The sequence below is a fragment of the Uloborus diversus genome, unplaced genomic scaffold (assembly GCF_026930045.1).
Source record: "Uloborus diversus isolate 005 unplaced genomic scaffold, Udiv.v.3.1 scaffold_819, whole genome shotgun sequence".
Classification (NCBI taxonomy): domain Eukaryota; kingdom Metazoa; phylum Arthropoda; class Arachnida; order Araneae; family Uloboridae; genus Uloborus; species Uloborus diversus.
Window position 1 is genome coordinate 7,558 of NW_026559032.1, and position 26,855 is coordinate 34,412.

General features: G+C 31.9%; 1 protein-coding gene across 1 annotated transcript in view; it reads left to right on the forward strand.

Annotated features, from left to right (window-relative positions):
- The first annotated feature begins 1,668 nt into the window (after positions 1–1,668).
- Positions 1,669–26,855, forward strand: part of LOC129233938 (SEC14-like protein 1) — a 70,105-nt gene continuing 44,918 nt past the window's right edge. Inside the window, exons 1-4 of the mRNA XM_054867856.1 lie at positions 1,669–1,712; positions 15,182–15,437; positions 19,483–19,632; positions 22,859–22,990. Coding sequence (XP_054723831.1) covers positions 15,375–15,437; positions 19,483–19,632; positions 22,859–22,990 — 345 coding nt within the window. The 5' untranslated portion in view covers positions 1,669–1,712; positions 15,182–15,374. The remainder of the gene's footprint in view (positions 1,713–15,181; positions 15,438–19,482; positions 19,633–22,858; positions 22,991–26,855) is intronic.

The following is a 26,855-nucleotide window of genomic DNA, read 5'->3' on the forward strand; positions in this document are numbered from 1 at the left end:
ATCCGACAGAGCGTGCGCCATTGACAAAATCGTCACGCGTCATTGTAACGATAACGCAAGCGTCATTATGCAGTCATCGTTTGCGATATCTGCCTATATCGTTTACGCGTCATTGTAACGATAACGTAAGCGTCATCGCGTCGCGATTAGAGAAGTGCGTGAAATTTCAAATATTTGAATTTTTTTTTATTAAAACTGAATTATTTTTGATTTATTCCATTTTATTCATAAAATAACTGTACAGTTTTGAAATTTGACTATTATAAGCAATTTTGTAAAATGCCGTTTCGTGTGATATCGTGCCGATGACGAGCTATACAGTAGAAACGATATACGATATCGGGTAGATGAAACGATATACGGCAATGACGTACAGATGACGCTAAGATATCGGGTGCTACTAGGGTAATTTTAGCACACAATGGGAATCCTAGCATCGTAGTTTATGTGCATTAAAAAAACATCATGACCCCCCCCCCCCCCCTTTGAAAGACAAATTCCAGCTGCGTTACTATGCACAAAAATGAATATCTTGCAATTTATTTGCTATATTAATATTTTTTACCCCTGTTCTTTGATGATGATAGCCTGGAGGTGTTTAACTTAGTTGAACCGAATTCGGTAAAGATCCGACGTAAATCATGGAACAGTATAAAGAACATATGCATGTTGGTTTTAAGGACCATACAACATTAAATTGTGAAAGCTTGTACACGGATAATCGTTCGGTTTTATTGCCAAACATGCTGGACGGCTGTAGCAAATCGACATTTACGTCCAACGTTGAGAATACGTTTAGTGTTGATTGTATTTAAAATATCCCCTGGTGGCTATAAGTTGCTAATCATTTTCATTTGCTTCGAACCAAGGTTCACAAATTTAACGATTGCAGTTTATCTTTGAAGAGACTTCATTTAGGGCATTTTTTACAGGCTTTTCATTCAGACCAAACTCATAACAATATGAAAATTCGTTATGTCGAAAACAGTCCTTTTATGATTAAAAATATAAACTTTAACCGCTTTGGATCTTTTTTAAATTCCAAAAACCAGCCTATATGAATTCTTGAGCAATAATTTACCTCTGTGCCAAATTTGGAAGAAATCCGACTAAAACTGTGGATTTGTATAAGGAACATACAAACATACCCACACACCCACAAACATCCATCCATTTTTATATACATATAGATAGATATAGATATATGTTCTAAACAGTTTTGATTCCCTAAAGCGGCTGATTCAATAAAGTGGCTAGTTCAATAAAGCTGGATTTTGTTCTGTTTTTGTGATTTTGATTCATTAAAACGGCTGATTTAATTAACCACTGATTCATTTAATCGGCGTCCACTGTATTCCAAAATTTTTATAACGAACTTTTTTAGATACTTTAGCATAAGTACTGTCATACGGAGGGGGGAGTCGGTGTGGCAATGGCATTTTTGAAATTTTTGTTTTTATCATTGAAAAAATTTAAATTATTTTCAATCGCCATTTGTTTAGTGACATTCTTCAAATATTTGTTTCCCAACAATTTTGGAAAACTAACTCATGGATCATGTGATCTCCTAGTCTCGAACCGGAAGGGGGAATTTACGCCACAAATGATAGAGAGAGGCCTTGTTGTAACAAATTATGTATAATCTTTGTCATCTGGCAACTGTCTAGCGTTATACAGCTAGTGGCAGTTTCTTTTTAATCGTAGCAGGAAAGGTTAGTAAAGTTTTAATTTTTGTTTTATAAATGTGTGCTTTTTCCTTGAACGGAGGGGAGCAAAATCGATTGAAAAGTAGTTGAGAAAAATCACAACTCCTATTGTTAAAAGATAATGCTTGTAGATTTTCCTACAAATGAAATTTAGTCGGCGCTTTCCGTATGTTAGATTTCGCTCAATGTAAACTCCTTATTTTACTTAGCTATTTTTTTCTTCTGTTTTCACTCCGCGTAACCACTGATATCAGTTATTTTATGTGCCTATAACTTCAATGTTCCAAATGATTTTTTTTTTTAAAAATAGGTATAGCTCAAACTGTTTTAAAAAGCTTTGATTTTTATTTGTGATTTCGTATTTCTCAAAATTTTCAGTGAATTTTGATCCCAATTCTACTAAACAATGAATACTTTTCCACGTATCCTCGCTGGTTATTTTCATTTTTATACCATGATTTAGTTACAGTTATGGTAACTTTTCGAAATTGCGATTCTAAGTGCGTTGAAATCATATTTTTCCTTAAGTACGTTTCTTATAACGAGATACAAAAGTCGAGGGTTAAAAATCCCTGCTTAAATATTTGCGACGCTCTTTTGATTAGCATCTTTCATAAATTATGATTCCTCTTGTTGAAGTAACCACAAGCAGACCCCAAAGAGTTCCTATTTTCCCTACTTTTTCCTACTTTTTAGAGCTCTCTCCTTATTTTCCTACTTTTTTCCTTTTTTTTTCCTACGTTTTCTTTCTTGAGTATAGCACTCTTAAATGTGCATTGATTCTTATTTTTACAATGCCTTAGGTGAATTCCAGCTAACATGAAACCAAGAGGTCAGAAAATCAAGTTAAACAAATCCCTAAGAGTTATATATCATTGGAAAGCTTATAACCCCTAGAACAAGAATCTAGTGTTGCTTTTTTCTCATATTAGGCTAACTTAGTGGAGGAAGAAGTGATAAAATGTCTATTTTTTGTGTTTTTTAGCAAGTAAAATGATCATTTTTGTACCTAATTAGTAATGCAAATTATGATTCTAAATTTAAATGGAGTAAATTTAATATTGATATAAAAACTATAAAAGTAAAATAAAACCTTGTTTGGAACATAAATAGTCTAATTAGGGGCATAATTACAACATCATGTATTATATGTAATGTCCGTTGCAAAAAGGTAAATAAATTCTCCTCACATTGTGAAACATTTTTTAAAAAGTTTTGTTCTTAATTATTTTCTTTATTTTTAGGTTAAAGAAACTATAATTCCCAAAACTTATATGATTATAATAAAAACCATGCAGAAACAGGCATGTAACGGACGTTACATAAGTTTGTAACGGACGTTACAACTTGAATGTAACATCCGTTACATATTTTTAAATGCAATTATAAAAATGTATTCTACACATCAAACAATTCATAAAGTCCATGGTTGCCAGCATGTAGCCAGGGTTGGACTGGGTCCTGAAAAAGGCACATGCCAATGGGGGGGGGGGGGGTATAGACAATCATTTTCAGGGAGCGAATGGCTAATGACAAATTAACATAAAACGATATATATATATACATATGTATAGAATTGAGGTACGCCTAATTTTTTAAATTGTGATTAAAGGGGTTGTAATTAGAAGCGTTTCAAGTAAAAAGAATGGGGAAAAAGAATTTTTACCAGCATTTTGGTTCTACTCAAATTGTTCAGCGATTGATTCAACTGTGGACTCAAGAACTATTTCTAACGATCATTTAGATCCTCAATGATACTTTTTTTTTCCTTGTAAGAAAATATGCAATATCAAGATGGCATCTCTTCTTACCAGTTTTCGTATCAAATGTGATGAAATAAGCGAAGAGAAAGATCGTTACAAAGATTAAAATTGTAAATACAGTTTGAAGATAAATAGTGACGTACTCAATATTTGATAAGGAGGTTTAATTTTCTGTCATAAATAGGGTGCTAGGGGCTGTAAGCCTTAGCTAAATTTTGCAAAATTTTATTTCTGAAAACAGCTTGCTATGATCTTTGATGATATTAGGCGGGGGAAGAGAATTTCGGAAGCTCTTATCCAGAATTTTTTTTAAACTGAAGTCTTTTAAATCATGATGGTTGGCCATCTTTGGTAGTGTCAAGGAGACGGATTGGTGATTTCTTCCTCAAGCACTTCTTGATATTGAAACAACAAAAACAAAATTTTAGACAATTTTAAATATGTTGCCATGAAAAGGGAGGTGTGAGAACTCTCCCCAATCACATTTTTAGAATTGAAGCTCTAAAAACAATTGTCGGGACCATCTTTGAGGTAGGAAAAGGACAACGTTCAAAATTCTCTCCCCCTGGAAATGTTTTTACATTGAAATTCTGACCCAATATTAAACTATTTTTTTGTAATGTTGGTTGTCAATGCTTAAAAAGTCTGGTGACAGGACTTGAAGAGTAGTGAAACTTAGTACCATCCATGAATCTAGTCACATTGACTCAAGTTTGAAGGTTAGGAGATTGTTCAGACCCTTTGAAGATGGAGAAACTCAAAATTACTGACCAGCAGGGACAGATTAAGAGGGAGTCCATGTTCTCCTCCCTCCAAACCTTATGAGCTTTGGAATTTTTTTCGGAGAGGAAAAAATATATTTAAAAAAATGAAGAAAACTAAAACAAAATAGTGAATCTTATCAGATGTGTTTTATTTTAAATAAATTTAACAGATTAATGGTGTAGATTGTGCCATTGATTTTTTGGGGGGAAGGTATTAATTATCTATTTTGGTTTGGGCTCTCTTGTGGGCCTCTCTTGGGGGGATGGACACCTGTAAGAATTGAGCTAATTTGAAAATGCTCCTCCCCCAAATGATCCGGCTAAATCCGCCACTGTCTGCTAAACATCGGAAACATTTATATTTATAAGAATTATATTAATAAGTTGTTTTTAATGGTGAGATATATCCTGGCCTAGTCCAAGAAATAATTAAGAGTACAGATCGGGAACTTTTCTACACTGGTCTGAAAAGAACTTCAAATGCAGAATGGTACAAGGTAAATCAAGTTTCCCGAAAAAACTGCTCCAGTGAGGCTAGTTTCAGCTCAAGGGTTATTTTCATTTAATGTGAATAAAAGGCAAATATGTTTTTAAATTCATGAAATGTAAACATTCTTTTTAGTGAAGTAAATGTCACAAAATTATCATTGTGCTCAAAAGTGTTTGTCGAAGGTTATTTTTTTAAATATTATAATTAAGTTATAGGTTTAACTTTTTACAATTATTGTATGAAATGATTGACTATGACTTTGATTTTATTATATGGTCTATAAGAAGTTAAGATATCACCTTTCAACTATTAATTTATCATTCAGTACATACATACAACATGTCCGTGTCATACAGTGTAACATCCGTTACAGCCCGTAACGTCCGTTACAGAGATTTAAAAAAATTTTATCACAAAAGAGAATAACTGAATTTTAATACCAAGTTTCAAATAAATTAGAGGCATGTTTTGGGATGTTAAATAAAAAAATTTGAACAAATTTACATAATAGATTCACAGACTTTTTAATCTGATCATGCCATAGCACAAATCATGTTCCACTTTATGTAACGTCCGTTACAGTTAAATATTATTTATTTTTTGCAGCTTAAATACAAAAATAAATTTTGAAGTCTGGTCAAAGTAATCTTCAGTCTTGATTTTATCAAGAAAAAATAACTTGCTCCTATTTGGAAGCATTTATATGCATCTCATAATCTTTTTATAACTGATTTTGCGTGTGAATGTAACGTCCGTTACGATGGAATTCACCCTTACCAATAATTTTCTGCACGTTTCAATTTTGAAAATCAAAAGAAACAAGCGGATTCTGAGCTTTTCATTGACTGGCTACAGTAATGTCTGGAAGGAATGTCACCGTGGCGTCTGCGCGTTTAAAGGTTAAATTTTCGTGATTTTTTTGCCGTTGCGACGTTTATGATCGACTTTTTTTTTATCGCCTTGACTTCAGTCCTACTGTTTTAACGAAACAATAAAAAAATAGATACTGGCACATTCTGATGCAATTATACATTTTTACCCGTCAATTAGAAGCTTTAATTAAAGTAAACGGCCAACTGTTCAAAAAGTGCGGGAAAAGCCAAATTACCTATTCACCAATTTTTTGTATAGTTGATTAAAAGTGAAATGGAACTCTATCAAAACAAAAAGGCAATGTAAAACCTTAAAAGGAATGTAAGGATGCAAAAACAAAAAACCTGTACTCTGTGCATATTTTATTGATGTTAGTACAAAATAAAGCGACAGATAACAGAAATTCGCGGACACGGACCGCTTTGAAAATAATCGAGGAAACTAACATTTTTCATACATAAATATGATTATTATTCATTCTAAATCGTAAACATGATTATAAAATTCATAAAATTTCATTTTCTTTCCTTGTCAAGACTGTATTTGCAAAAAAAAAAAAAAAAAACACACACACATGAAACTTAGATGGGCAAAACGTTCCCGATTTTTGGAGAAAAATTGGAAATCAATTTAAATGCAAGATTCCGTTTTTATTTCATCATTCTTAAACATTAGGGGATAGAACCACAAGCAGATATGTTCTGCATTTTTTTTTAAATAGATATTTTCTACTCTGATATATCATCAATATCAAGGAGTTGCTCATCATTTTTGTGTGCTGCGTTTTTTGGCAATGCAGTATTTCTGAGCATTTCAAGTTTTTTTGGCAGACTCGTACTCTTTTCAGGGTGCGGCATTAATACCGATATAACGTATCTACTATAAGTTATTGTACTCAGGGTGCCTGATCAAAGGGAGGGGGAGGGAGAAAGAGATATATGCAGGCATTAAATGCCAGGTGCTCCCCCCTCAAAAAAAAGAACATTAAATACAAATAGTACAGCTGTCACTGGGGTGCTGAAAATATGTTTAAATTCACTATTTGACTGAAAACCATTTGGACAAGTATATAAATGGAAATATAGGCTAAACGAGTTATGCATTCAGCTGCAACACTTATAATAATTGACGATTATTTTTACAAATTAGAACCTAAAACAAACAGAACCCCCCTCCCCCATTTACGCTAACAGAAAATATACTCGTTATAATTTGTTTTTTTTCTTTTCAAAATGTTTATTTTCAATTTGCGTGATTTCAAAAACTAGATATTTTGTGTTGTTACAGAAGAAAGATTTCCAAGAACCTTCTGGATTCACTCGTTCAGATTGGTAAAATTGTAAAAATCTTTTAACTGTAAAAACTGACAAATTTTCGTAAAAATTACAAAAATCTGCAGGTAAGAGTGAATTACATACAGGGCCGGATTTGCCTATAAAATAAGCAAGCTATGGCTTAGGGCCACTACTTTGAAATGAGCCCTTACCTCGCAAAAAATTGCATGATTCACTCCTTAGAAAATGGAAAGTGCTTGAAAAAACTAATTTCATTTAGCTCTAAAGCCTTGAATATTTGGGAACGTATGATTACAAACCTTAAATCTTAAAATTTCTAACAAATGGTAAGGGGAGGAATGCCAAAATATGTCGAATTCAGCTCCTTGCTACATCCTGCATCAAAAGAGTAAAAATCATGGTTCTTTCGTTTGTAACACATTACTTGAAATTAGGGATGCACCGGATAGTGATTTTGCCGGATACCGGATATCCAATGCCTCCTTACCTGCCGGATTCGGATATCCGACGGATATCCGGCATTTCGATTGCATTGCATGTTCGCATATTTTTCTACAACGCCGTTTCAAAACAATAAATCAAACTTGTTCCACATATCATTTCTTTAAAAACATGTTAAGTACATTCAAATGTACTTTTTTAGAGCCTCTATATTTTAATTTAGGAATTGTGCTATGTATAAAATGAAACATTAAAATATTGTTTTATTTCGACAGATTTTTTCGAAAGAGACAAACTTTCGGCAAAAATTAATTCTGTATGTAATGTACACATGGTTTAAACTTTTAATTATCCATAGTTGAAATCTTAAAGGTCGTATAATGAGTCGTATTTGTTATTAGATTTGCATGACGTATAGAAATTTTTTTAAATTTCATCATAAAGTAATACATTTTCTTGTTTCCAATTTAGAAATAACAAAAAATAAAACTTTGCTTTGAAATAATTTTTATTACAGATAATACACATTTAAAATTTTTCTAACATACAAGTTAAAAAAAAAAAAAAAATTAAAACAGGGCCAGTTTGACTCAAAAAATAAATAAATAAACTTAAATAATCAACTTAAAATTTTACTTTAATTCCAGAAATAAAGGTACATTTTCTCTAAAGATGCAAATTAGCATCTTAAATTTAGCATCCCCCCCTAAGAGCAAGGGCTCAACCCCTAAAAACCATAAATATCCCCCAAATAGAAAGCCCCCCTAAAAAAAGAGAAAATACCTCTAAAACACTCCCCCCCCCCTAGGTGGGCAACCCAGCTAACAAATTAATAAACTTATGCTAAAAAAATCAACTGAAAATTTTACTTCAATTTCAGAAAACAAAGATTCACTCTCTCTAAAGATGCATTTTGTACATCGTAACAGAGTTTTATGTTGAATAATACAGCTTTTTTTATGCAAGAAACGGTAATATATAGTTAAGAAATGGTTCCAAATAGTTTGAGAGGTGTTTACAAATGCCTTAAATTTTTTAGTGTGTTTCTAAAAATCCGAATTCATACATTTTTCTACTACGCTAAATTTCAACTTACGCGAGAGGAGTAGTGGAATGCATTCCTCCCGCACGTCGGAACTTGACTGTATTTTAATTTTCAACACGGCCGCTCCTCCAACTTCAAGCGCTTTGATATGAACCATTTCAAGGTCGACTTTTCACTTCAGCGTGTTAAAGCAGAGAGAGGGAGGGAGAAATTATTGGGGGCAACATACCGTCAGCAGATTCGCGAAGGAGAGGGGGGACGACGACGACGTGGGGGAATGCCAGAAGCTAGGTTTGAAGAGGAATGGTCGTTTTTGAAGCAGCAATTAAAAGAGAAAGCATCATCGAAAAGTTTATGAAACAGTGAAAGCTTCAACTGAAATTTTTGCAAAAGTAAATTCAAAATTAAACCCTCATTTGGTACCGGATAACCCCACATCAACCCCGGATATCTCTCACATTTTTACCGGATAACTGCCCGGATATCCTGCAAAAAACTGTCGGATATCCGGATCCGGAGAAGCTTGCCGGATCGGATACCTCATAGTTCTGGATAGTTAAAAAATCAGCCGAATAAGGCCGGATACCGGATAGTTACCGGATATCCAGTGCATCCCTACTTGAAATAAATTTTTCTGACTCGCATGTTTCATATCTTGCTATTTATTAATCCCGAATGCAGTATTTTGGAAATTCTTTTGTATTGATTGCTTTTATCTTGTTTCTACTGCATATTGTTAATCTGTTTAGCTCAGAAAAAAAAAATGATACACTACCTCCATTCCTTTTCGTTTTCTGCACTGCTTATAATTTAAAAAAAGGTTATTGTAATGAGAATTCTATAATTTATTTTTTCTTTTAAACTTAAAATAGCTGTTTTTTTACAAAGTTTGAACAATACTGTACAACTGTATAATCTAGTACTCAATTTCAGAGACTGGAAAGTGCAAATGAGGTGCCTTAAATTATTAAATGTTCTAAAATCCTTGAAAAGAATTGGCGCAGTATAACCTACTAGGGCTCTTGTGCCAAAACACCCAATCTAACCAACCAAGCCTTGAAAATAATTAGACAAGTTTTTGAAACTCCTAAGCAAAGTGTGCTTCAATTTTATTTCTTATCAAATGTATAAATTATGAATTGTTCAAATAAGTAGTATGTTACTCTCATGTTACTTATTTTCTAGATCTGTACACCATTTCTTTTAAAGCATTAACTTGCATCACAAAGCACATTTAAATCATAAAAATTAAAAAGAAAATTATTTGTCTATTTTTCCCCGAGATTTTTATCTATCTAATTAACCCTTATAAGACTTCAAAATGCAGAATTTTATATCCATTTTACAAAATTTCCTCCAGGGGAGAAACCCCCGGACCCCCTTAAATTGGAGATATTCTATATCCCACTTAAAAGGGAGCCCTGGGTCATCTCTTCATACCAGTCACTCCTCTTAAGGTCAATTTAAAAAGGACAGCATGAAAACACACATTAATGAAAACGACACACAAAAAAAGTAAGACCAAAACATGGGGGGAGGGGGCAATAAAAATGTTGCTCAAAAAAGATCCTGCCCCCCCCCCCAGGAACTCGGTTCTAAATCCGCCTATGTATAGCAGTGTTTTCCTTCAGTAATGCACGCATTCATTTAACTGCAAATTTTACTGATGTTTATAACAATGAAATTTTCAAAATTGTTGCTACAAGAAACAAAAAAGTTTTGAATTTTAAGAACTTAAATTATTAATTTTTAGTGCATTTTTGGTCACTATTCTTGCAAGCCAAAAGATAGTCAAAGAACGAAATTAAGATATTTCTTCTATGGCGAAGAGGGAGAGAGTAACCAAAATTCTCTCTTCAGTTGTCATATATCTTAGAAGTAATGTAATGTATTAGAAAAATATGGATAAAATATTTTATGTTGTAAACTGTCAATAAATAGTAAAATACTTTTATTTTCATGTAGTCAAAAATATATACTATCAATAGTGCAATATCATTATTTTCGTCTGAAATGTTCTATTAACTTGTAGCAAGTTGATGAAAACTATGAAAAATGAAAATGAAGTACTGAAAACTTTCTTACAACATTCGCTTTTTCGACAAAGGCCTATTTTACCAATGAAAAAAGATAGGAAAACGAAAATCATTTTAAAATTATTCATTGGAGTGAAAAACTCAAACAGCTTTGTAAAGGAATACATTTCAAAACCGTTTTAAGATTCATGTTTAGGCTAAGAGAAAACATAAGAAAAGAAAAAATACCAGATTCCAATTTAAACTCTAGTGTCGATGGCGCTAAAAGAATCGAGGGGCCACCTAAAGGGAACCGATATTTGAAAGGTATTTTTCTAATGAGGGGTGTCGTCAAATATTTTTTGAGAGAATCTCTAATAGTGGTACATTGTAATGCCTTTTTCTACAAAAAAAGAAAAAAAGGGGGCAGTACTTACCATAAAAGAATTAAAATGGACCTTGAAGTTTTGGAGAAATTGAAAATGATGGTTCATTTGAATTACAGATTTTTTTTTGTCCGAAGATTGCTGCTCAAACTACTGTATTTGGATAGAAAATAATTTACTTTTTGCAGGGGACAGATTCGACCTTGATCTCAATTCTAAGACCATGGGAACAAGGGAAGGAAACACAAAACGAACCCCAATAAAGATTTATCACCCCATCCGAGTGGTCAGAAAGATGGTGGGAGGATTTGAATAGTGGTCGTTGTTTTAATGAGTTTTGTTAGTTGGAGGTGGGGAGTAACATTAAGGAAATAAGAAAAAGAAGTAGAAGGTAAGAAAGTAAACGGACAGCGAACAGTGTAGGAATCAACTGAATTTTAGATGGTTCCCCAAATGTTATAGATAAAACAGTTTTTGCTGGATAAGGGGTGTCATTTTCTGTTAGTTTTCTTGATAGATCAGCAGCTCTGTTTTGGTCCAAAATCTTTTCTTCTCTTTTTGTCATGAATGAGTACGACCGGAATGTTTTGTTTGCGCATTTATTATTCTCAAATATTGAGGGGGACTTTTGACGAGTGAAAATATTGTGGGGACGTGTCCCCCCTGTCCCCCGTGCCAACGACTCCGGTGGTGCAAGAAATTGACACATTCATAATATTCTTAACATAAAAGGGAGCATTAGCCCGCTAGTTTTTGAAATCAAACTGAAACAGCACAGGTTATTTTATGGGTATTTTAAACTTTTTGAAACTACTTCATCATGCATCCTAAACATTTCTGCATTCATTAAATAAACTGAATTGTTTTTAATTATTTTTATATTTAACTATTTTTTACTATAACATTATGATGGGAACTATGCATATTTCTTCTCAGAGGGTCAAAATGACCCCACCTTATATATAGATATGCAAAGACCGCCGTGATTCTAATGTTAATTTCCCTCTAGGTCAAAGTATTATTTGCAACGTATCTCATCAACACTAAATGTGTATGCACAGAAAATAAATAGTGTAATGTCATTCAGTTGGTGGATGTATTTAAAGTAAAAATTTTAATATATTTTCATATAATCCATGTATATATATATATATATATATATATATATATACACACATATATATATGATAACTACATGTAACAAATTCAAAAAAAAAAAACAAAAAAACTTTCAATTAAAAATCTCAAATTTAGCAGAAAAGAAAGTCTAAAAATTTGATTTAACTATTTACAAAAACCATATTTTACTCAAAATTAATGTTTGCCAGATGATTTGACTAATGAGATAATTTTTGGTGTTCTGAACAAAAAAAAAAGCTACTGCCTTCTTTTGAAATTGTAAATTTATGTTTAAGAAGAAAAAGTAACATGGATGACACATATGGGTCATTCCATGTCGACTCGCACACCCTAAAAAGCGAGTGCTCATAGATTATAACAATATTTTGCAGGTTCATACCCATTTGGTACAAAAAAAAAAAAAAAAAAAAACAACAACAAATTTTCACCCTCTAGCTGTTGTAGTTTTTTTTATAAGGGGTTGAAATTTTAATGTTTTGCTCCACTGGCTCATACTTGCCTGACTATAGCTCTGGAACAAAAAAAGTTAGAGACTTGAACTTTATATGTTTTGAAAGTTTACCTTAAGAGCTTTAAAGTGATACAAAAATGACATGATACAAAAGTTTACATTATACAAAAATACAGTTTTTCATTTTGAAGGTCATTTGAATTGACCTTTGACCTTGAGTATTTCCAATAGTTGTAATTTTAAAAATCTGAAAAAAATATATTTTGTATACACTATTATTTTCATTATTTGTGCCAAGTTTCATGTTGGGACAACCCTGGAATCATGCATAATTTAACAATTTTTCATTTTAAAGTAATTTAACTGACCTTGGACCTTGAGTATTTCCAAAAGTTATAATTTTAAAAATCTGAAAAAATATATTTTGTATACACTATTGTTTTGTTCACTTGTGCCAAGTTTCATGTTGGGACAACACTGGGATCATGCATAATTTAAACTTGAGTGTTACTCCAAGTGGCTAAAAATCAATTGCCATCAATTGAAAGTCCAATGTGTGTGCCCAAATGTGTCATAACCATGCTGATAGTACAACATAAGAAACATGAAAAATTCATACAATGTGATGTACAATGAGTAAATTATATAAAATAATTATACAAGTTATCCATGCAGTCAAACTTAAAGTTGACATTGTCTTCATACGAGGCAACATCGTAGATTCAATTTTTCTTCTAAAAATACTCCACAATGCTGTTAAAACTGAACCGAGTTGACTCAACAAATTTACTCGTGTGTAGAGTGAATGCTTGGCAATGTCCCGAAGAGTTGAATAAACTAAAAAGTTGATTCAACTCATCGGGATGAAAACCTTGTTGTTGTTGTCTTGTGTCAGCAAGGCTGGCAATTTGGGGTGCGCTGCTTCACTTTTCCAACTGTACCGTAATTTGCTGTGAATGCCGACTTCCACAATACACACAGGCCATACAGACACATTAATAGAGTAGGTAACCATTCACAGCATAACAACACATTCACACAAAGGAAGGACAGGAGAGAGAAAGTACATCCATGCCCAAGCCAGGATTCAAACCCGGGACCACCTCATCGCACGCAGAGAAAATAGCATCTGTAACTCAATCTGCAGAGGATATTTAAAAAGGAGCAAATATAATTTTAAAATTGTTATACATTTCTAATTTATCGTCTGCCAAACATTGCTATATCATTATTTTTCAATTTATTGTCAAACATCCGTTGCATGAAACATTAAATTATAGCCGGTCCCCTAACTGTCCCAACATGAAACTTGGCACAAATAAAGAACACAATAGCGTGTATAATATATATATATTTCAGATTTTTAAAATAATAACTTTTGGAAATATTCAAGATTAAAGGTAATTTTGAATGACTTTCAAAATTTAAGATTGCATTTTTGTATCATGTAATATATCATCTCAAAGTGTGTTTTAAGAGCTTTAAAATGGTACCAAGTTTTTGTCTGTAGCGCAATTAGAACAAAAGTTATGTGTGTTCAAAAGCCACTCCGTTTACCAAAATTCAATTTTTTTAATGACCCCCAATCAAAGAATATTTGTATTAAAAATTTAAAAATTTGGATTTTTACTTTTATTACCAAACACTATCTATGTATAAAATTTTAGAAAAATTAGAAGGGGTCAGCTTGAAAATCATATTTTTTTGATTGATTTGATATGGAATGACCCATATCTTTTATGGCTTCATCATTTTTTATGTTTCCTAAGAAAATATAGCTATTATAAATACATTTTAATTTGCGAAAAATCCATTTTTTTCTTTAAACAAGTATTTCTCCCCACTCAAAATTTCCAGACATTTTATATCTCTATCTGCTTTCCGCCAAATACTCAAACTAAAGTTCTGTGTTTGTGTGTGTGTATGTATTTGTGGCCAACTTTAAAGTTGAAAAACTGACTTATGGGAAAATTTTAGTCTTAAATTTGCATTTTTTTATTCTTCTATTTTTTTTTTCTTTTGTGTGTGGATTTTGTTAATGGTACAAATTTATCCAAAATAATAGTAAACCTAAGTAAAATCATTACTTTCTACCTTGTCCACAATAGAAAAATTATATGTATGGGCTTTATTCCCTATGCAAACAATAAAACCTTTTCTTCTCAATGCAAGTTACGAGCCTTCTACAACCACACAAAATGATGAATAATTTCTGAAAGGGAAAATTACAGTATTCAATCACGAAATGTTTTTGTGAACGGATCAGAGATTTTTGTTAGTCCTTTCCTTACAAGAGATTTTCATTTTAATGCACATATAATAAATGAAACTTTTAAGATATGAGGTAGTGAGAAGCAAAGGGAAGGGATGCAAAATTAAAAATCTGGAGATAACCAGTACAAATGGTAGGTGAATCCCTCCTCTGTCTTGGGGCAAGAGATAGTACTAGGAGCCCTGGTAGGTGCTGCTGTACAGCATGATTTAGAAAAAAAAAAAAAAAAATCAGTGAAAGCCTATCTAAGACATAATCTCTATACGCGTTTTAACTCAAAACTTGAAGGTGTCCACTTACATCCCTTTGCTTCTCACTGCCTCATATAACAAACCAAATTTATCTAACAAAATATTTATTTTAACCATGATTTCATCTTAACCATGGTTGTATTGAGCAAGTTTAACTGTATTTGAATTATTTTGTTGACGATTTGTGCTTTACTTAAAATTGTATTGTTTATTCGAATAATTGATCCAAGAATTTTTAATCATTCTTCATGTTTGAAATTTACTATTTAACATTTTTTTTTATTTCCAGGTTTGCTTGTTTGAAGCTTAAATGCCATAAATAATGCCAGCCTTCAATGTTCATGTTTTAGTTGCCTGGTTTTATGCTGAGCACTCAATATTTCCAAATTTTTTTGATTTTTACTATGTTAAGCAATAGTTATTTTGGACGCAATTAAAGATTTTATATTAGTTTTGCTACTTGGCATACTTGATCATTCAAAATGGTGCAGAAATATCAGTCACCAATTAGGATATACAAATACCCATTTGAGCTTGTGATGGCGGTAAGTACATTTAGGAAACAATTTGCTATCATTGTTTGTGGTTGAAATTTTTGACCAATTGTATTAAGTGTCCTTCCTCTCTATTTCTTTATTTTTCATAGCATATATTTTTCTCTAGCACAATCAGAATTACCTTCTATAGGGGGGCGGGGAGGGGATGTCATAAAAGTTCTTACATGTGTAAAAACTACTCACTATCATATTGAACTTGTGCATGTGCATCTTGATTTTCATACAGTGAAAAAAATTCAGAGCAAGATCGCAATTTATGAGCTAAAGATTCCCAGATCTTTCTTGAAAATATATTATGGCACCAAAATTTTTATTAACTCGACACGTTACTGTTACCTTGCCCCAGTTTATATATGTTGCTAAAAGTCTTCATAACTAAAAGTCCTCTTATCTGTATTTTCAAAATGGTATTCTATGATTTCACTCCAGTTAGTGCATTAGCATTTCCATAGTTGAGATTACGGCTTGGTCAACTTATTTCAGCAAATAATTGTTTTTGGTTACATTAGCAATGCTGAAAAACATTATTTTTACCGCTTTTCATTTCATATTTCCAGAAAATTGAATTATACAATGTAGAAATATTGGCCACTATGCAGCAATTGTGCTCTCAAACATTGTCCATGGGCAAGTCATGCAACTTCTTCATTGCATTTGGCAATGAATAAGTCTTATTTTTATGCTAAGTTAGAGTTTCTGTTAGACACCTATTGCTGTCATCAGTGTTTCTTTCAGACCTTCAGGTTTCAGCCACATAGTGAGCTCTTTTCCAACCATTTATAATATTGCTTTACATCTCCGTGGGAAAGATGTCAAAACATTGCAAAATGTAGGCTACTAATCATTTCAAATCAATTGTTTTTAAATTAAAAATTTTCTGCGCTGGTTTCTTTATGCTTAACTGTTGCCATTCGACATTAAAAGCTCAAATCCTGTGTGTGCCACCTATATTTGAGAAATTTATATAGAGGATTTTAGAGTTATATTTTATTAATACCTTTGTCTTAATTAAATTTTTAGTTTTGACATTGATTTTCGTCTTTGTCAGTGTGGTTAACAACACTCTTTGAATTTAATAGGCTGAAATATTAGGTAAATATGACTAGAATTCACTTGGGGTTATTTCGGGGGAGCATTTAACTCCTTGGTTCTGTGGATCCAGGATTAGAACTTGACATCTTCTGGGTGCTAAATAAAAAGTGTTTTATCCAACTTTTGTCATTTTATCAGTCTCCAACTGCCACAAGTTGGAGATTTATCTCACTTTATTACGTTCGAATTTTAACGTTCTTTTGAAATAGTAATTAAAAAAATCTGTTAGAACTTCACATTTGTTTAATTTATTTAGACCCAAGTTTTATTTCTGAAATTTGATACAAAACAATATTAATTTATTTCTTTATATGATTACAGTCAGACCTCGATATTAGGTCACTCGCTTGTAAGGTCACCCCGCATATAAGGTCACTTTTCTAAAGTCCCAGCTCATTGAATAGGAATTCTATGTTATGTCTTATTGGATATATGGTGAAGTCTTAATACATTAATCGCTTATAAGGTCCCTTCTGTCTGATGTCTTTAAATGATTTCAGTGCTTCACTTCCAAGAATTGTCCACGATATACGATCCTTAAAAAGTGAAAAGCCGTATTCCTATTAACGTAGCATGTGTTGCACCGAATGCAGTAGAAAATGAGTAATACGACAGTGACACTAAAGTATAAAGTAATAACGAGGGCACTCAGAGTACTTTTCTACCAATTATGAGAAGCTGAAGCTGCAAATTTTCAGAGAACATTTTAAAAACCATTGTGCTTTAATTAGTGATGTAAAATACCTGGGTATTTATTTTTAGGGGTAAATACCCAAAGTGGGTATTTTCCCGGGTATTTATTTCAAAAATTTATATTCAACTAAAATACTTTTATGTCTATTCGACTATGTATATATATAACCAACCATATCGAAACAATAAATTTTTGCCCAAAAATTGTATTTTGATCACATATTTAAAGAATTATTGTGTGAAACAACTTAGCAATGTAATATGATATTCACATTAAATGTGTTGGATATGCCTGATCAATGTCCGCATCTTTCTTTTTTGTTTTTCACTTTTCAAAGCAAAATTTAAAGTTTTACCAGTACAAATACAAAGTGAGTGACAAACTAAAGCCTCCTAAATACTAAATGCCTATCGCGTTCTCCCTTTTAACATAGAGCAAAATGATCCCAGTAAGCATATTTTCGGTCTTCTGGCTACTGCAAACTATCGAAGGTCGAAAGCATTAGAAATTAAAAGCGGAGAAAACAATTGGTTAACTTCTAAATTTAAATTTTAAAATTAACCAATTAACGATTTGATTTGAATTGTTTGGATCCATCGTCATTGCAACACCATCCATGTATTGCCGTCAGGTAGTAGCGTTGTTTGTGTACCGGCGGAGGATCACTTTTAAACAAATGTGTTAGGCATTAGTATTTAGGAGGCTTTGGACAAACTGATTACAACTCAAAGCCAAAACTAACTAGTAGCATGATATTATGAATATGTGTATATATTATGATGTGCTAGAGCCATCTATGTGACAAAATTAAACTTAAATCCCTTTGCTGTACCCCATAAAAAATTAAATTATCCTGCCATCCTATTTAAGTTTTAGAATAGTTCATTCTAAATTCTGACAGTTTTTTTTAATAAGATTTCATTACGCCTTTAATTAAAGAAATTATAATATATAAATTTTTATATTTTCATTTTACAGTTAATGTTTCAAAAAGAAAATCATCACCTTTTGATATCACCTAAAGTTTTTTTTGGCAAAATTCATAATTACTAAGGGATTTACCCTGCCTTCGGATAAATACCCAGAAAAATATTTACCTTCCCACCCGACATCACTAATTGCGTGTATTAAAAATGGTTCGAATACATTTTCATCATGAAGTACCGGGGAGCAAATGCAAATGAGCAAGGCAACAGAAAACAATTTTTTTTTTTGCTTATTAATGTGAAAACTGTTTCTATATTTGCCACGTTATCACTTAAACAGCAATAAAATAAATAAATAACATCATAGTCTTAATAACTTCTCAGTAAATTCCTCCAAGCATCCCCCATTTTTTTTCATTTTGGATATGACTAACCTAGATTGTGATTTTGAAATCCTGAAGTTCATCATTGAATTGCTTATACTTGTCCAATTATGACATTGAAAAGAAAGATTCTTTGGTTCACGATATGTTTCTTTCATAATTTCATCAAGTCTTCCAATAAAAAATATTATAAACTGTGTAATACATATGTATGTATCAGTTTTACTAATTATTTCAAATTTAGATTTTTAAAAAAATTTCAGACTCACTTTTTTGCATTTTTTTTTGTAAAATACCCAGTTTTTGGGTATTTACCCAGGCCTTGGGTAAATACCCAAAACATATTTACCTACCCACTGGGTATTTACCCAATCCACATCACTAGCTTTAATTAAAGAAAAAATCTATCAGTTCAATATTAATGATAATTTTTAAGTTAGATAAGTTGCACATCAGTTCTCTGCTTAGGCATATTTGTTAGCAGTTTTACTCTACATGAAAGTTCTAAAAAATCATTTTAAGATTTCTTACCAATTCCAAAAGTTTTTATTGGTTCAAATCTATTAAACTATTATAGCCTAATTACTGATAATTTTGAACGTTTTGAATTTTAAAAAGAATTAATGTATATTCCTTAAACACATGGTATAAAATCTATATTGTTTGGTTATAAGGTCACCCCACTTATAAGGCCAGTTTCGTGAAGTCCCGAAGGGTGACCTTATATCGAGGTTCGACTGTATTTGCTTCAAAAAATATTTCTAGTCACCCAAAAATAAATGAAAGAAAGTCATATTGATAAAAATACAGATGAGTTCATAAACAACTAAAGATTGAGTCGACAAGTTGAAACTTGGTATTTTTGATGACAAATTTGTTAATTTTTATTTCTTCCAGCATGTGTTTTCACGTTCATTCTCCAACAATCTCATTTTTAGGCTTACGAAAAACGTTTTCCAACATGCAAAATGATTCCAGTCTTCCTTGGCAGTGATACAACTTATGAGTACAATAGTGAAGATGGTGCTGTGTACATCATTGAAAGACGTTGCAGATTAAATGTTGAAGCGCCTTATTTGTTAAAGAAGGTAATGACTTTACTGGATTGTTTGACCAAAAATAAAGAATATTGTAAAAAAATATATTCTTTTTTACTTTCTTCTATATCTAATATATAAAAGAAAGTATTGGATTCGAGCAAATTTTCGAATTTCGAATTTTGAGGGATTCGAACCTTTTGAGGTGTGCTGAGCCCATTTTGACCATTTTTGAAAAATGTCTGTCTGTCTGTGTGTGTGTCACGTCTGTATGTGACCAGTTTTTTGTGGCCGCTCTACAGCAAAAACTACCACATGAAATCGAACGAAATTTGGTACACATATGTGCTACTATGTGAACTTTTGCCCATTGGTTTTTGGCATGAATTCCTCCAAGGGGGGTGGAGCAATGGGACGTTTTTTGAGTTATAAGTGCCTGCTATTCCCCAGCAAGTAACTGGCGGAATCAAACAAAACTTGGTCCTTATGTTTCCCTTAACAGGTACTGGTGCTGATTTAATTTTGGTGTCAATAGCTTAAACAGGGGTTGAGCTATAGAACATTTTTTGTTGTCAATTGTGACTGCTGTATCTCAAGAAATAATGAACGGAATCAAACAAAAATTTATCGACAAGTAGCACCTAGAGGGTACAAGAGCTGATTCTATTTTGGTGTCAATAGCTCAAAAGGGGGTGGCGCAATCGAACGTTCTTTTTTTTCATTGTGAGTGCCATATCTCAAGAAGTAATGCTACGTTCTGGATGAAATTTGGAATAAATGTGAATCTATTTGTAAATAGGTGTTGGTTCAATTTTGGCACTAATCGCTCCATGGGGGGCTGATTTTTTTTTGTGTGAATAAAAATAGCTTTATAATTGTAACAATAAGAAAGATAAATCGTAACAGACTGTCGTCTGCGTTCTCGTGATTTTAATTGCTTGGAAATGATCGGAAATATTATCTCAATGATTTAAAATTTTTAACTTTTGCCATCTTGTGTTTGTTAACAAATAAATATTTGTAATTTTAATCAAGGCTTTAAAATAATTTTCAATTTTCATTCTTTGCTTTGCTTTTAAGATAAATGGGGAATTGGGATGGTCGTCAAGTTTTGGCGTGTTTAATTTTGTTTTTGTTGAGAATATTGCTTCCTTGTCAAGCATGGGGAGGGATTAGAATTATAAGAAAGATATAGAAGAAAGTTTTGTGATGGCCACAACATACTAGTTTGAATTGTAACTGCAGTTGAATGCACTCCTATGAAATTTTATTAAATTTTTCTTTATATTCAGTAAATAATAAGGGTTAATTTTTGTCAACTTAAAAAAAAAAAAAACATTGTAGCATTTTGTACTGTCAGGGGCGGGAACAGCCATTTAAAGAGTGGAGGCGAGGGAGGGATTATACCCACCCCCATTAATGAACCTACCGTTTTGGGTATGAAAAAGTTCTGAAACTGCTTGAGTGTTAATAAAATGCACTAAATCAGCCAGGAATAAGGCACCAGTGAGAGGCATAATCGAGTTCTCATAATTGACTCACTTGATTATTCAAGATCATTCTAGAATTTGAATATCACGAGTTCTCGATTAACAACTCAAATTCTTGATTATTGTATCTCAAGATCTCGACTGTCGCAGCTCGTGTTCCGGATTATCACATCCCAAGATCTCTATTCAAAATAATGGTGAAGTCAATCGCTCGAGATCTCAATTCGAAAGATCTTGATCGTTAATCGCTCAAGTTCTCAATTTGAAAGATCTTGATCGTCAATCGCTCGAGTTCTCAATTTGGAAAGATCTTGATGCAATCACTTGAATTCTCAATTTCAAAAGATCTCGATTATGAACCGCTCGGTTTCAAAAGATCTCGATTGTCAATCACTCGATTATTAGAAGTACTCGATTATTGAGATCTTGATTATCAGTCACTCGATTATAAGATGTACTCGATTCTTGAGATCTTGATTGTCAATCACTCAATTTTAAGAAGTACTCGATTCTCGAGATCTCGATAATCAAAACATCTTGATTATGCCCATCACTATAAGGCACCTACTAGGGCAATTCTCAACCTTTCTTCACCCAAGAGCACATTCTAAAAAGCTAGCCGGACAGTGAGCGCCACTTTTTTTTAAAGGTCAGTTGGACAATGTAATTTAACCTATGAAAGTTTATGATGGTACCTGTCCCTAGGCATTGAAACCAGCACCTTTAAATTTATGCATGCAACCTGGTGATTCTTGTGACTGTTCGATTGGTAAAAGAAATGAATCACAAGAATTTTCATGGCCAGTCTTCAATGAGTTGAGGTTAAAGACTGTCTTTCACATCTTGTTTTAGTTATGTTCATTACATAGATTTGAGGCAACGCGCGAGAACGCAGTCGGCACAAGGCAAGTGTTAATTGGGCAAATGTTTTTAAAGCCTTTGGCTGGCTTTGATGTTGCAGTATCTAGAATGGTGTTTTGAGTGTTCAAGTTACGTAATGAAGTTCAGAGAAGGGAAAATTTATTTTATGTTGGTTGCTTTTAAATGTAATGTGTGATTTAAGAATGTGCAATAAATGTTTACCTTCTGCATCTTGTGTACCTTCTCCACAGATTTAAGTATTTTTGAATTGTATTAGTCAGGCAAAAAGAGAAAAGGATTTATTACTTCTATATGTTTTTTAAATTGCCTACGTTTTAGTTACAACTGTGATCGACATATTGCATACCTTGCTTAATATAGAATAGCTTAAACTTTGTATTGTCTACATTGCTCTTCTTGATATTTTGTGAGAGCATTTACAAGAAGCATAAAAATTACTCTTGTGCAGTATTCTATTGATTTATTGACTTTAATTTATTGAACTATTTTCCTTTTACTTTATGATGAAATCAGTTTCCATTATTTCTATTTTCAAGGCCCTATGGTACCTTTAATGGCAGCCTTAAAATTCTTTTTTAAGCATAACATAAAAAAAAACTACTGAATATTTTGAGCTTACATTTCGGGTATCCACTTTACAGCTCTTTGAAATTAATTTTCCATTAAAAATAAATACTGTTTTAGCTTATTTTTTCAAAAATGAATTTAATAATTCATAAAATAGAGAATTGAATTTTCAAGAGCCTAAATGATGTTCCTATAATTGAGTTGATTCATCTCCATACTTTGATATAAAAAGCAATTTTCACCGTATCCAGTGTTTCAATTACATTTAGTTTTCCCCCAACATATTTAATTTTTGTTATGAGAATTAAATATTAAAGTTGTTCTTTCTCTCTTTTTAGATCATAGGTGTTGATGTTGTTTACTTCATTCAAAAGAACACTTTGGATCGTCGTGCAAGAACGTTAAAAATTGAAGCTTATAACGAGAGTTTTGCTAATAGAGTTGTTATTAATGAAAACTGCCTATATTCCGTAAGTTTCTGTGTCATTTAATTATTATCTTCACAAAATCATCAAATTTGTATGAAATTTTACTTTTATTAAATACTGGCTTTGCACGGTCTACCTTGCAAAAAAAAATAAAAAAAGATTATCTCAAGTGACGATTGTTCAACAATCAGACTTGAACAAAAAAAGATCTAACATTCCCTGAACGATTGCAAAAAAATTACCCATAGGAAAATTTAAATCCCACGACAACAGGAAAAGCCTCAAAACAAAAGCCATAATTTTATCTGTCCATAATCGAGAAAAAAATGGGAACAGATCCTTTTTCTCAATGATTTTCTTTGTGCTACAAATTTTAATAAAAGCATTGTTCAACATTGACCATGATCAACAATGAATTTCTAATTAAAGGCTTACTTACATTTTAGCACGGAATTAGTTAAAACAGTTATAATGGGGTTGTTTCCTTCAGTCAAAAGTACTACTTTTATTCACAGAAATTCATAGAATAAGAAAAAAAAAAATAAAATACATGGACCCAGAAAATACTTTCATTTTCCCAACAGTTATTTTTTAATTTTTTTAAATGTCCAATTTTTCAAACAAGGCGTGGTCTTTATGACTTCACAAATGATGTCCTTTGGCGCATTTTTCACTGCGTTTCCACGTTATGATAATCAAGCAGCAAATTAAAAATTGCCTCTGCGCTTGCTATCAACCATATCGTTGCCAGTACACGCAAGTAAAGATGCAAATTAAATGTTGTGCTCTTCTGAATGGCAACAGTGAATGGCATTTCATCATTTGTGATGTCATCAGCAGAAGCGTTAAACTAGGAAAGCACAAAATAATTTTTTTTTTAATATTAAACTTACTCAAATTATTTAAAAAATGGTCAGATCCTATGTTTTTAATCATGCCCTTTCAAAAAAAAAAAAGAATACTTTTAAAATTTTGGAAACGACCCCATTCATATTCTAGTTACTTTCTTATTTTCTTTCACTCTCTGACTTTATGTTCCTCAGTCTATTAACAATTGTCCAAAGCGATGAATTAATACAGCAAAAACTGGAATAACTGAGTAATAGGAGAAACGCCAAATTTTGAAAAGGTGAGTACTTAAACAAAAAAAGGCTTCTCCAAATGGTGTGACTGTAGAATTTTTTAAGTTTACACATTCAAACACACATGGTTGATTGGAATGGGAATTCATGGCAAAGAAGTAAAAGCTCAAAACTTGCATTGTACTATATTAAGGGATCAGTTGTAAGGATTTTTATATGACACTTAAAAAGCTCCAAATAAATTGATAGAAGCATTTGCTCAAAGAAAAAGTGTACTCTTAATTTAGGAGCTGATTAACTTCAATAAAATTTTCATCCAGAAGTTTATCCTTGTTTATTAGATGAAATGTAATATGCTGAATATTTTTATCTATTGAAAGTGAATATGCTATCAAGTACCAGAAAGTTTTCTGTCTTATTTTGAGTAGGAATCATGTAGTAAAATTCACCTATGCAAAAAGAGATTAATAATACTTTCTCTAAACTTTGTAATATTTTGTGGGGAAAAAAAATTCTCTATCTCAATTTAAAAAAAATTCGTTGTTATTTCTACAGTGAGTGAGATTTTCTCATCCATTTTTTCCTCTAATGAGAACCCTGATGATGCTGGAAATTCTGAGAAAAAATAATCAACTAGGGTTTTAAAAAAAATTTCTATTCAACAGATTTGTGAACCTGAAAGATCACTCCCCATTTGATTAGTTATTTATTTCTGTTTGTTGTGTAAGAAATAAGAATTTCAATGTATGCATCATGATGATGCTTTGACTGATTTTTCTTGTCATCAAAATAAAACATATAGGTATTATTTTTAGTTGTTTTAATTTGTATGATGTTACAAACTGTCCATAGCACAGAATTAATACTTGTGCAGATTATTTCAGAATAACTTTTAAAACATCAAAATTAAGAACTTTTTTTTTTTTTTTCTATTCCATCCTTTGCCTCAAATATGAGTTCCTATCATGATGAATCAAGAAAAATGTTCTCCAGTGATTCTAAAATTGAAATGTCGAAATTTGGTGCTTGGGTTTAGAAATCCTTACATCAGAATGAAAAGTGTGGTTGCAAAATATGCCCAGTGACTGCTTATTTCTAATACTGGTCAGCACCCAGTCTGGCCCTTTAGCACTAATCTTAGATTTTTACTTTGTACAATGTACATATACTGTAGAAAGTGTATTGTACAAAGTACACTGTACACTGCTGTATATATAATGTATACAGCAACTGTAAGCAATAGTAGTGCTTACAAGATATTTCCTTATTGCAAGACATGTGAAGTTGGAGTGCCATAATAAAAGATTGTTAGTTATATATTTCAACATTAATGCTTACTTGCAATTACTTTGTAAAATGTTGAATTTAATATTGTACAAAAACCTTAGTAAACAAAATTTGATAGCCCACAAAACTCAAAATAGCCACATTATAATTTTTACTTCCATCTTAGTGTGGTACTTATGTGGAGATTAATTTAAAAAACTACTTGGCATGATTTCAAATGTGCTCATGTAAGAAGCAGTATGTATAGTTGATTGCAAACCTAACCCAAGAGCGTTGTGAAAGCTATGCTGATCCTAATAACACCAATATAATGCCGCCAGGTGGGGTTTGCCCTAGCTATAGTAACTTCTTATGATAATTAGTTCAATTACATATTCTTATAAAACCTTGAAAACTATTCTGTTTAAAGTGAAATAATATAGGAGCTACAATGAGTATTTACGACAATTAACTTTTTGTATGCTCATCAAACTCTCTTTTTGTATGTGCTATTTATTCATTTGTTGTTGTAATATCTTTAATGATTCTTTAGTTCCATGATAAATTAATTTTTCATGACTCTCAGATGCAGTGAATTTTTAATAACTGAAAGTTGCAGGGAAAGCAAAAAAATTTCAAGTTATTGAAAATTTGGGTTATAGAAAACGAAAAGAAAACTTGTAGCATAAAATAAAATACTACCACTGAAAGTCATTGCATTTATAATAATAGCAAAAATTGATTGAATAATGTATCAAGGAGATTATGTATAGCAATGTAAATTACTATATAAATTCATGAGTGTGGAAGGGAGTGTGGAGGTTGGAAAACAAATTAAATTTTCTTACTGAAATATAACAATTTCTCCTCACTGAAAAAAAAGGGATACTTTATTTTAAAAAATCTGAAATCAAACATTGCTTCTGAGTAGGCTTTCCAGATTTCTGAAATGTTCAACCAGAACACTGGAATGTCTCCCCCCCCCCCATGTCCGGGGTGTTCAAACAAAGGTACACACATCCTTGACTGGTTTTTTAGAAGGAAGTTCATTTTCAAAGCCATGAATAAATGGTTAATAATTATGAACCTAAATCAGGGATACTAATAAATGACATAAGCAGATAAATCTAAACGTTTTATTCCTTGCATTTAATATAATTATAAGAAGAAACAGTTTCAATGTGGAGCAAAAATTTGAACAATATTTACATGTACTCTTCATTGACTAGGATTTTTTTTTAGAAAAGTCTTTTTTGTTGTAAAAATCTTCCTGAACTAATCCAATATTAATTTCACATTTCCATGTTACAAATGACAAAGGTATTATCCTTAAGTAATCCTTCACAATTAATTATTTTAAGACTTGTTCATCTATAATCAAATTTATTTAATCGGGAAGTAAAGTAAATTGGCCGGGATGCTGGTATATAATCTGAAAACACAAACTGTCCTGGTCAAACCGGGCAATCTTACTTCTGAGTAGAAATTAAAAAAAAAAAAAAAATTAAATAGTGCTTGGATAATTTTAAAATGTCAAACAAGGAGTTGGTAACATTTGG